We start from the raw sequence: 12,110 nt of genomic DNA on the forward strand, positions 1-12,110 counted from the left end.
GATTCGAACCCGCCACCTTAGGTGTATGTGGCTGGCGCCTTAGCCACTTGAGCCACAGGCGCCGAGCCTTTGCTTTTGTTTTTTATTAAGCCAGAGTCTCACTCTTTTGCTCAGGCTAGAGTGTTATGGCAGTTGTCACAGTTCACAGCAACCTCAGGCATGCACCACAACACCCACTTGTTTTTCTATTTTTATTTTTATTTATTTATTTGGAGACAGGTCTCACTTTCTTGCCCCTGATAGAGAGCTATGGTGTCATAGCTCACAGCAACTTGAAACTCTTGGGCTCAAGGGATCCTCTTGCCTCAGCCTCTCAAATAGCTGGGACTATAGGCACCTGCCACAATGCCCAGCTATATTTTTCTGTTTTTTTTTTTTTTTTTTTTTTGAGACAGGGTCTTGCTCTTGCTTAGGCATGATATCAAACTCTGAGCTAAAGCAATCCACCTGCCTCAGCCTTCCAGAGTTCTGGGATTAGAGGCATGAGCCCCTGTGCCCGGCCTATTGTTGAATAATTATTTTTAAGTCTTTACTGTTATTTATAGAAAATAGTTGGATAAAAATGCATAAAATGAATGTTTCCTGGAAATATAGTAATAGAAGATCAATCATAGTTTATATGGTTACATATTTATAAAAAGAAAAACTGTACTGTAATTGATAAAGATAATGTTTGTTTATATCTTAAGAAACATGATTATGGTAATTTATTATTTTGTGTTGCTGTGAGGAAATATCTGAAACTGAGTAATTTGTAAGAAAAGAGGTTTATTTGGCTCATAGTTCTACAGACTATACAAGGATGGTGCCGGGATCTGCTTCTGGTGAGGGCCTCAGGGAGCTTCCAGTCCAGGCAGAAGGCAAAGGGGGCAGGCGTGTCATGTGTGAGAGGGAGCAAGAGAGAGAACAGGGAGGTGCCAGGCTCTGTAAACAAGATAACTCACTCATTTCTGTGGGGCGGGCACCAGGCCATTCCTGCGGGTACAGTCCATGACCCAAATACTGCCCACTGGGCCCCGCCTGCACCATTGAGGTGCAGTAGCTCATGTCTATAATCCCAGCACTCTGGGAGGCCAAGGCTGGTGCATCACTAGATCTCAGGAATTTAAGACCAGCCTGAGCAAGAGACCCCATCTACTAGAAATAGGAAAATTAGCCTATAGTCCCAGCTACTTGGGAGGCTGAGGCAAGACAATTGCTTGAGCCCCAGAGTTGAGGTTGCCCTGTGCTGTGATGCCAGGGCACTCTACCCAGAGTGACGGGTGAGATTTTGTTTCACATAAAAATTTTCAGCATGAGATTTGGAGGGGCTGATATGCAACCCATGTGAAGTATGTTGTGTGAAAAAGGAAATAATGAAACTGTTTGAGGTTGGAGAGTATATCAGTAGTAGATTTTTTTTTTCTGCCTTTGACATTTATTTATTTATTTATTTGAGATGGAGTCTCACCATGTTGCCCTTGGTAGAGTGCTGTGGTGTCACAGCTCACAGCAACCTCAAATTCTTGGGTTTAAGCAGTTCTCTTACCTCAGCCTCCCAGGTGGCTGGGACTACAGGTGTCTGCCACAGTGCCTAGCTATTTTTGTTGTTGTTGTCATTGTTGTTTAGCAGGCCTAAGCCGGCTTTGAACCCACCAGCCCCAGTGCATGTGGGTGGTGCCCTAACCACGGAGCTATGGGCGCTGAGCCGGCCTTTGACATTTATTAAGGTTCTTTTCAGTGTTGACTTGTACAGTCTTTCTGCTGAAATAAAAGGAATGCTTTTTTCATCATTGCTTGAAAGCTTGTTTGGTGGTTCTAGCAGAGAGTGCAGAGTGCAGCTACTAGGATACCCTTGACTGAAGAACGGTCCTCTGTTAGAGCAGGTTCTCCTCTTCATCTGAGCAAGCAGCTTTAGGAGGGACCCACATGGAGTGACGAGGGAGGAAAGGGACACCCGCCTAGCTAGCCAGATCAGCCGGATCAACCCTGACGATAAATGGGATCACAAACATTGCAGCCAGATGTCCCTCGCACCCTTTCTTCACCATTTCTATTAGTTCTTGTGTTTAGGATATCATTTGGTCTGGTAAATAGTGATCTATTTGCATCTCAGAGTACATTTCCTCTTGCCTTACTTAATTTAAACTTTACAGTTTGTAGGTTGTTTTTTCAAAAAGTGAGATGCATTGTCTTTATTTTTGATTGATTGTTCTTAACTCTGTTGATGACTTCTGAACTCGCTGGCTGCCTGATGGCTCTCTGGGGACAGACTGCTTTTCTGCTTCTTTAGGAAGCCTTAATTCAAAACCTGTTTTCTTACGCACACTTTCCTCTGCATCTCCCTGGTCTCTTTTAGTCCCTTTCTCAGGGAAAACTGAATCACATATCCTTTTTTAAGGGACTGTCTTTTCTAAACTTGATGGAGACTTAATTAAAGCAAAAGGTCCTTAAAAGTAAAAGCAGTTGTGTATAATTGTAACAGTATGTTAGTGGTATACAATTCTAGCTTTTTTATATTTGTATAGTTTTCTTTGTTTTGCTGTTAAATATTTCTAAAAAGTAAATATGCAATTGCAGGTTTCTTTAATGGTGGCAAAAAATGCAGAAATGCATAAGAGTAAGCTGCAGTATTTTATGGAGCAGTTCTATGGAATCATCAGAAACGTGGATTCAAACAGCAAGGAGTTATCCATTGCTATTCGTGGATATGGACTTTTTGCGGGAGTATGACTCATTAATTTGGTCTGTTTTATCTTTTTGATTTTAGTTGAGTGTTTATAGGATTAATTTATTACATTTTTGAGTAGCATCTTATACTTTGACAATATAATTGATCCTTGAAAGACACAGGTTTGAACTGTACAGGTCTACTTATGTGCAGATTTTCTCTAACCAAATGCAGATTGAAAATGAAGTATTTGTGGGATGTGAAACCTGCATATGAGGAAGACTGGTTTGTCAGACACATGGATTCTGCAGGGCACCCACTGAGACTTAGATATGCTTGAGGGGATGTCCTGTAACCAGCCCCCACATATGCTGAGGGACAACTGTATTATTGTCATTTGTTTTACTAGCATGTAAAGGTTTTCCTAGTTTTTCTGGGTCTCAGTTTCTTCTCCTACCTTAGGATATCATTATCAGACCCAGAAAAACTAGGAAACTCATCAAAGGACATACAGAATTGACACATCCAAGCCATACATCTAAGTCTGAAGGCTAGAAACAACTATGTTTCCCCTCTGTGCTGTACTCCCCCCTATAAAGTAAAACTGTAGTTGTTTTCTAAATCTTCAAAGTTTCAGAAAGAGAAGTTCATATACATATGACAGGACATGGTATATTTCAGAATATTAAGAGTAACTCCAGTTATTCCCCTGTTGTAGATCTCTGTGCCTTCTTTATAGAGAAAATAGCTTTCTCCCTGTCTTCCTACAAATGTATCCATCACTGTCTAGTCTGTATTTTTATTTATTTTTTAGAGATGGGGTCTCCTGTGTCACCCATATTAGTGTGATGATTGTAGGTCACAGCAACCTCAAACTCTTGGACTCAAGAGCTCTTCTTGCCTCAGTCTCCTGAGTACTTGGGAGTACAGGTGCCTGCCACCATGCCCAGCTAATTTTTATATTTTTAGTAGAGATGGAATCTTGCTCTTGCTCAGGCTGGTCTTGAACTCCTGAGGTCAAGCAGTCCCCCCACCCAGAGTGCTGGGATTACAGGTGTGAGGTATCACGTCTGGTTCATTTTTCTTATTTTTTTGTAGAGATGCCCAGGTTGGTCTCAAACTCCTGGGCTCAAGGGGTCCTTGAGCCTTACCCTCTCAAAATACTAAGTGCTGGCTTGGCACCCATAGCATAGTGGTTACAGCGCCAGCCACATGTACTGAGGGTGGTTGGTTCGAACCCAGCCTGGACCAGCTAAACAATAATGACAACTGCAACAACAACAAAAAATAGCTGAGTGTTGTGACGAGTGCCTGTAGTCCTAACTATGTGGGAGGCTGAGGCAAGAAAATCTCTTAAGAGATTCTCCCAAGAGTTTAAGGTTGCTATGAGCTGAGATGGCATGGCACTCTACCAAGTCTCATGTAGTGAGACTCTGTCTCAAAAAAAAAAAAAATACTAAGTGCTGGGATTATAGGTGTGAGCCACAACACCCATCCTCTCTCTCTCTCTTTTTTTAAATTTTCATTTCCATTTGTCTCTGTCAGCTACAGCTACTTTAAATATGCTTAGGGCGGAAGAAACAGCATGTGAGAAGACCCAGAGTAAAGGATAGTGTAGGATTTCCCCTTTTTATTCTGTGGTCTCCCCAGTCTCAGCTTGTCCCCAGGGCTAGGGCATGGTGGACAAGGGAAGAGGGGGAGAACTTGAAATCACTTGATTCTCAAGGGCTGTGGATTGGGTATGGAAGTCTAGAGAAGCCTTTGAAAAGCTTGAAATTGAATAGTTTCATTAGCAGACTTCTGACTTCAACAGGATGGCCCAGGGCCTGTATTGCAGTGTGTGTAGTTGGGTGTCAGCTTCTGGTCTCTCCTGTGTGTGGCCAGCCATGGGCAGCAGGGGTTGCCCCTCATTTGTCTTTGTTTTTTTTTTTTTTTTTTTTGAGACAGAGCCTCAAGCTGTCCCCCTGGGTAGAGTGCCGTGGCATTACAGCTCACAGCAACCTCCAACTCCTGGGCTCAAGCGAGTCTCCTGCCTCCGCCTCCCAAGTAGCTGGGACCACAGGCGCCCGCCACAACGCCCGGCTATTTTTTTTTTTTGGTTGCAGCCGTCATTGTTGTTTTGGCGGGTCCGGGCTGGGGATTCGAACCCGCCACCTTAGGTGTACGTGGCTGGCGCCTTAGCCAGTTGAGCTATAGGCGCCGAGCCCCCTCATTTGTCTTTGATAGTCACTATCTAAAGAGTACCTAGTACATAACTGACTGTGGTCAGAGTGCAATCGCAGGTTATTATAAAGAGCATCTTTATATGATACTGTATTTTAAACTATATTTCTTGGTTAAAAAGCTTGTTAATATCAGTTTATAATCCTATGGCTTAACATGACCATGACACCTGAAATGTCATTGTCTTGATATGATAAATAGACTTCTGCTTTACCTTTCCTAAAGCCTTGCAAGGTTGTAAATGCACAAGATGTGGACTTCATGTACATTGAGCTCCTTCAGCGCTGCAAGCAGATGTTCCTCACGCAGGTGGACGCTGCTGAGGACCATGTGTACCAGATGCCCAGTTTCCTCCAGTCCATTGCAAGCGTGCTGCTTTGCCTTGACACAGTGAGTGCTGTGGTTAAGTTAAACTGAGCACAATGTTAAGTATTTGATCTTTTCTTCAAACTCTTTGATGCATTTAGTGCAGGCAGTAATTGTGATCAGCATGATGTTTTTAGTCATTATTTTGTGTCAACAGAGTTATCACCATGAAACTTGATTGTTTTGTTGTACAGAGCCGGAAAAAATATTCATTATTATTTTCATCTTTCTAAAAGGTTAAGAATCGCCACTTGGGCTAGAATTGCACCTTAAGGCAGTTTTATTCTGGGTTTTTTTTTTTTTTTGACAATCAGTATAATAAATGTTAAGCTTAAGTTGATTAGATAATGAGCCATATTTTCCATTTATCTAATATGTGTCTAATTCAGTTGTAATTACTTTGTGTATATGTATTATTCCTATATTTATTTATTCCCCCCCTCTAATTATTAGTTTATTTTCCATTCTGGCAGCTTCCTGAGGTGTACACCCCAGTTCTGGAGCATCTCATGGTGGTGCAGATAGACAGTTTCCCACAGTATAGTCCAAAGATGCAGTTGGTGTGCTGTAGAGCCATGGTAAAGATGTTCCTGGCCTTAGCAGAAAAAGGACCAGTCCTCTGGAACTGTATTAGTACCGTGGGTAAGTTTGTGATTGTTTCTTGTATTTATGATGAATAATTAACATGCTATTTGATGTAGGTAAAGAAAATCTGGTTGTTGTATCTTTGATGCCTTTTGATGAACTCCTAAAGTTTAGTAGACCAAAATCTCTTTCATCATTTTACTTCTGAATCTTCATAGTTCAGCTTTTAAAACTAAAGGTATTAATGAATTTAGAAAAGCAATTGAGAGGTAAATTTAGGTTCCAAAAATGAATGACTGTTGTTTTTATTGAGTGTTTGTATATTTTACTATTTCCTTCATTTTTATTTTCTTTTTTCAGTGCATCAGAGTTTAATCAGAATATGTTCTAAACCAGTGATCCTTCAAAAGGTAAATTCTGAATATAAAGTTTTACAAATTAATCTTTTATTACTGAAAGAAATGACGGTGAGGTTTTATGTCCTTTATTAGTTCTTAGTCATGCGTCGCATTTAGAAAAGTGTAGAAGATAATACTGCTATATTTTATTAGGTGAAAACACTTCTCCTAAGGAATGAAACATCTTTAAGCATAACTTTACTCTTTACATTTTTACAAGAGGGAAATGTTTTCTGTCTTGAGTCTCTCTAGAACAAAATGTCTGTTTATAATATGGGAGGCGTGTCTTAGATCCTAGAAATTGCAGGAAAGAGGTTGAGATGAAAGACTGAACTGTGTGAGAAAGTGAGACAAATGATTTATAGCACATTCAGGGGTATGTGTTGAAGAGTTTTTTGGTGCTTCACAGTTTTAGTCACAGAAGAGTCAGAACTTTTTTGAGCTTTTTATTGTGCTTTCCTAATATATCTTCCTTAATCTAATTATATAATCTCCTGTGGATAGCTGTTTTAGCTCAGAAAATTGAGAAAATTAACAAGTTCTGGCAGTGTTGCTGTTTTTATGACTCCATCAGTAAATATTGGCCTGTTACTGTCCCTGCCAGGGTGCTGAGCCTATATCTGAGGACCCTCATGCCTTGGGGGATGTCAGAACTGGGAAATGGAAAACGCCTACGTGCAGAGATTATGTCGATCTTTTTAGAAATCTCCTGAGCTGTGACCAGATGATGGTAAAGTTTATAGTTTGAAAGCCATGAAAGTACCTCTCATTCTTAATCTAGTTAATTTTAGACTTAAGACTTACTTATTTTGGAATTACATTTTACTAACTTTCAAATGTTTTTTTAAAACACGTACTTCAACTAATAAAGAATTAAGCAGTCTAAATCAGGACAGTTAAAGTGAGACTAGAAAAAAAAATGAGTTGAAGGGACCACAAACAGATCTCTTTTAACATTAGTTAGTTCCTGCCACTGAGCCCTCATCTTCCCTCTCAAGTAGCAGAGTACAACAGTTGATACTAAGTCTAACAGGGCTAGCCTCTTAGGTAGCAAAAGATATTACTAGTATTATTGCCATAAAAGAGCTATTCTCTTTTTTATTTGCTAAAGATGAGAATAAATTCGATAGGTTCAGTAGGTATGAAGGGGATTGGTGCCCAGCTGTTATTTACGTCACTTATGACTGGAATCTTACTTCCTACCTAGTATGTTTCTAGCAGATGTTTCTTTGGTGTCTGCCTTAACCCGTCTGTGGCTAGTATTTTATTTAATTTTGCTTTTTTAAGTTTCAGATTAAAATGAGGGTACAAATGATTAGTGTTTGTGTTTGTTAGGCGAGGTCCCTGTTGTAATTGTGTCCTGCACCCAGGTGATGTGCTGTGTACCCCTACATTGTGCCTATTAAATCCTCCTCATCCTTCCCTCTCCCCCTAGTAAAACAGTATAGCAGCTTTAGTGATTTTACCTAAATCTTTTTTTAATGTATATTAGATTTTCTATATTTTGAGGTTAAGTTCTGTAAAATGCTTAACTATTTTATTATAGGCAGAGTAATTGGTGTATAATTTTAGAATGGTGAACACTTTCAAAGAAATGACAGATTATACCTTTAAATCCATTCTGAAGATGTATAAAAATATTTATCCATATGTATATGTATATATACATATATTATATATGCACATAGATATCTGTACATGTACATAAAGGTATAGAAACATAAAAAATAGTGTATGTATGTATATATTATACATATGTATGTTTACACATATAGACCCAAATAATTGGAATAAATGCTTTGATGAGGGCTGGCATAAATCATGATCACTACTATGTTCAGAATAAGTATTTACTGCATACTAGGTAAGCCTCATTATCTGGCTGAAGTGGTGTTGTCATCAGTTAGGAAGATATCTAAATTTTGACCGGGCTCAGTGGCTCATGCCTGTAATCCCAGCACTTGGGAGGCTGAGGCAGATGGATTGCCTGAGCTTAATAGGTACAAGACCAGCCTAAACCACAGTGAGATTCCATCTCTAAAAATAGCTGGGCATTGTAGTGAGTGCCTGTAGTCCTAGCTACTTGGGAGGTTGAGGCAAGAGAATCACTTAAACGCAGGAGTTTGAGGTTGCTGTGAGCTGTGATGCCACGGCACTCTACCCAGGGGGAAAAAGTGAGACTCTGTCTCAAAAAACATAAAAATAAGGACGGTATCTAAATTTTGCAGATTGAAAACAGTTTATACATTATTTTTCATAATGCCTAAATATATATGTATATGTGTATTAATGCTGATAAAATATACTAATGCTTTTTGCACAGGATTTTAAAGTTTATTGTTTTTCTTTATTAAAAGGATTCTATCATAGCAGATGAAGCATTTTTCTTAGTGAATTCCTCCCTTCAAAGTCTGAACCGTTTACTGTATGATGAATTTATAAAATCTGTTTTGAAGATCATTGAGAAATTAGATCTAACATTAGAATCACAGATAGTTGGGGAACAAGAGGTAAGAAGTTCTTGCCCATACTTCTGTATCATTTTTATACCGGCTCTCTTTGCGTGTAAATATTCAGGGGGGTATAGCACGTTTGTAGGGGACTAAAGAAAATTGGTTTCTTCAGGATTATGTGCTATCGATATTTTTCAATTAGATGTTGCCTAATGTAAAAATAATGTTACCAGCCTCGGTGCCCGTAACACAGTGGTTATGGCACCAGCCACATACACTGAGGGGAGCGGGTTTAAACCCAGGGCAGGCCAGCTAAACAACTGTAACAAAAAAATAGCTGGGTATTGTGGTGCGTGCCTGTAGTCTCAACTACTCAAGAGGCTGAGGCAAGAGAATCGCTTAAGCCCAAGAGTTCAAGGTCACTGTGAGCTGTGACACCACGCACTCTACTGAGGGTGACATACTGAGACTGTCTCAAAAAAAAAAGAAAAGTAAAAATAATAATAATAATGATGTTACTAAATTGTTCAAAAAGTAATTTATATGTTTATGTTAAAATTTTTTTTTGAAAAAGTTATTTACCAGATGTGTTTCTCATTCCTTAGCAATAGTAAAGAGTGATATAAATCTTATTTTTCGCTCAATTCCTGTGGCTCAAGTGGCTAAGGTGCCAGCCACATACACCTAAGGTGGCGGGTTTGAATCCAGCCCGGGCCTGCCAAACAACAATGCCAGCTGCAACCAAAAAATAGCCGGGCGTTGTGGCGGGCGCCTGTGGTCCCAGCTACTTGGGAGGCTGAGGCAGGAGACTTACTTGAGCCCAGGAGTTGGAGGTTGCTATGAGCTGTGATGCCATAGCACTCTACCCAGGGGGATAGCTTGAGGCTCTGTCTCAAAAAATAAATAAATAAATAAATAAATCTTATTTTGTATAGAAGTGACATTCTGCAGTAGGGTAGGGAAGACTGGGTTTCTTGTTTATAGTTAAGGAAACTTAAAATTGGAGTAATAGGCAGATAAAGAAGAAAATGCCCTCTCCTTTTTCTGTACCACGTCCTTATATCCTAAGTCATGACTTAAAGTTGCTGGCAAGGAGTTGCCCTGCTCTTGTCTGAGGAGTTGGTAGGAACTGGAGGCCGTGGCTAGTGAGGAAGGTCAGGTGTGGCGCTGTGCACAGTCTCAGCAGAGGGATTGCTTGAGCCTAGGAATTATGGTTACTCTGACCATGATCATGCTGCTGAACTCCAGCCCAGATAGCAGAGCAAGACCTACTTGACATTAAAACAACAGGAAACAGACAATTGAAATTCATATGCTTGCCCCAAATCATTTTTTTCATTTATTACTGTCATTTTTCTATTTCCCAGCTTGAAAACTCCAAGTTACCTTTTGAAATACTGTCCCTGTCAAAGCATTATTGGTTGTTCCTTTGTATTTGTCCTCATCTGTTATCATTTCCCCTGAATTCTGTCCCTTTTTTTTTGAGACAAAGTCTTATTATGTCGCCCTTGGTAGAGTGCTGTAGCATCACAGCTCACAGCAACCTCAGACTTTTGGGCTTAAGCGATTCTCTTACCTCAGCCTCCCAAGCAGCTGGTACTGTAGGCACCCACTACAATGCTCGGCTATTTTTTTGTTGCAGTTGTCGTTGTTTAGCCGACCCTGGTCAGGTTCGAACCCGCCACCCTCAGTGCATGTGACCGGCGCTGTAACCACTGTGTTATGGGTGCTGAGCCAAGTTCTGTCCTTCTTATCAGACTGCGAGCTCCTGAGGATCCATTCTGTCTTTCTCACTTGTGTATCTTTCATCACAACATCAGGCCTTGACCATGAAGTTAATTAAGATGTTATTTCTTGAATGACTCATGATTGCATGGTATAGTGTTCGATACAATTCATTTTTAGGATGGAGATGGAACTGCTGGTGTTCATGTGTTCCCAACTTCAGATCCAGCTGCAAATTTACATCCTGCTAAACCTAAAGACTTTTCAGCTTTCATTAACCTGGTGGAATTATGCAGGTATTTTGTAAAATTCTAATTATTTAAGAGTGAAAATTTATTAGCTTTATAATATACGAAATACCCTTATGTAGATCTAAGAAGTGAAATAGTAAAAGATAAAATCAGTTGTATGGACCTTTAAAATATATCTAAATGTACCAGCTTAGAGTTCTTTTTTTAATATTTAAAAGATTCTCCGGTAGAGAAAAATGGAGTAGAGATATACCTACTCTGTGTTATATAATGGAATTGTAGTCCATAATAGTTTTTGTTCTGTATAATTTTAAAGCCGACTAAAAATTAGCATGATAAAAATTTCTACCTTAAGCTTTAATTTGTTTTTACAGAGAGATTCTCCCTGAGAAACAAGTAGGGTTCTTTGAGCCTTGGGTGTACTCATTTGCGTATGAGTTAGTGTTGCAGTCTGTGCGGTTGCCCCTCATCAGTGGTTTCTACAAACTGCTTTCTATTGCAGTGAAAAATGCCAAGAAAATAAAATATTTTGAGGTGAGTCTTTTTTAGAGGATATTGAACAATTCTATATATTTTAGGTTGCACGAACATGCGTAAATGCTTTTTTATAAGGTGCTTGATTATAACATACAGTTTTAAAATCTACTAATTTTTATTTTATATATTTTTAAAACTTGATATGTGACTGACAAACTCCTAAAAAAGCGAGTGGCGTTTTCCTTCCCGATTTTCAAGCACCTGGCTAATTATGTAAGATTAATGAGGCTTCTCAAAATGTGGTCCTGGGAATAGTAGCACTTGAGTGTTACTTTGGAAGTCTCAGACTTCCCTCCTCATAAACCCTGGGGGCAGGGCGCAGATATCTATGCCATGAGCACACATGATTCTAGTGCCCAACGAGGTGGAAGAAGACTTGGTTAGCTGGCATGCTGGAGGTATAATTAGTCATGTGAGGGGAGACTGGGTGGTGGAGTGGCTTTTGAATAGCTGCCCATCTTCCCTCCTCTCAGAGCCAGTTCTCCCTCCTCTCTGCTCTAGACTTTGGTAAATTGAAGCAGATTCATTCCTCTGAATGAAGAGGAAGTAACCTGGGAGACAGCCTAGCCTGGGTTAGGTCACAGATCACCTGACTCTTGCCCAGTGTACTAATTTGTCATTTTATTTGACAGGGAGTTAGTCCAAAGAGTCTGAAACACTCTCCTGAGGACCCAGAAAAATATTCTTGCTTTGCTTTATTTGCAAAATTTGGTAAAGAGGTAATTTTTAATTTTTAATTAAATCATAGCAGTGTACATTAATACTATCATGTGGTACAGTGTACTGTTTCTATATGCAATTTGAAATACTTTCATCCAACTGGTTAACATAGCCTTCATGTCTTTTTCTTAGTTATCGTGTTAAGACATTTATATTTTGCATTTAGAGAGATTCACATGTACCCTTATAGGATGAACCATAG

The 12,110-nt window shown here is 39.6% G+C and overlaps 1 protein-coding gene across 1 annotated transcript in view; it reads left to right on the forward strand.

Moving 5' to 3' along the window:
* The window catches only part of PRKDC (protein kinase, DNA-activated, catalytic polypeptide), a 186,463-nt gene that overhangs the window by 17,887 nt on the left and 156,466 nt on the right, over window positions 1–12,110 (forward strand). The window contains exons 11-19 of the mRNA XM_023508282.1: window positions 2,560–2,706; window positions 5,099–5,263; window positions 5,713–5,881; window positions 6,185–6,234; window positions 6,827–6,952; window positions 8,580–8,732; window positions 10,581–10,696; window positions 11,026–11,185; window positions 11,821–11,907. Of these exons, the coding sequence (XP_023364050.1) occupies window positions 2,560–2,706; window positions 5,099–5,263; window positions 5,713–5,881; window positions 6,185–6,234; window positions 6,827–6,952; window positions 8,580–8,732; window positions 10,581–10,696; window positions 11,026–11,185; window positions 11,821–11,907 (1,173 nt within the window). The remainder of the gene's footprint in view (window positions 1–2,559; window positions 2,707–5,098; window positions 5,264–5,712; window positions 5,882–6,184; window positions 6,235–6,826; window positions 6,953–8,579; window positions 8,733–10,580; window positions 10,697–11,025; window positions 11,186–11,820; window positions 11,908–12,110) is intronic.

This window comes from Otolemur garnettii, unplaced genomic scaffold, assembly GCF_000181295.1.
Source record: "Otolemur garnettii isolate 467f Iridium unplaced genomic scaffold, OtoGar3 scaffold00237, whole genome shotgun sequence".
Taxonomy (NCBI): domain Eukaryota; kingdom Metazoa; phylum Chordata; class Mammalia; order Primates; family Galagidae; genus Otolemur; species Otolemur garnettii.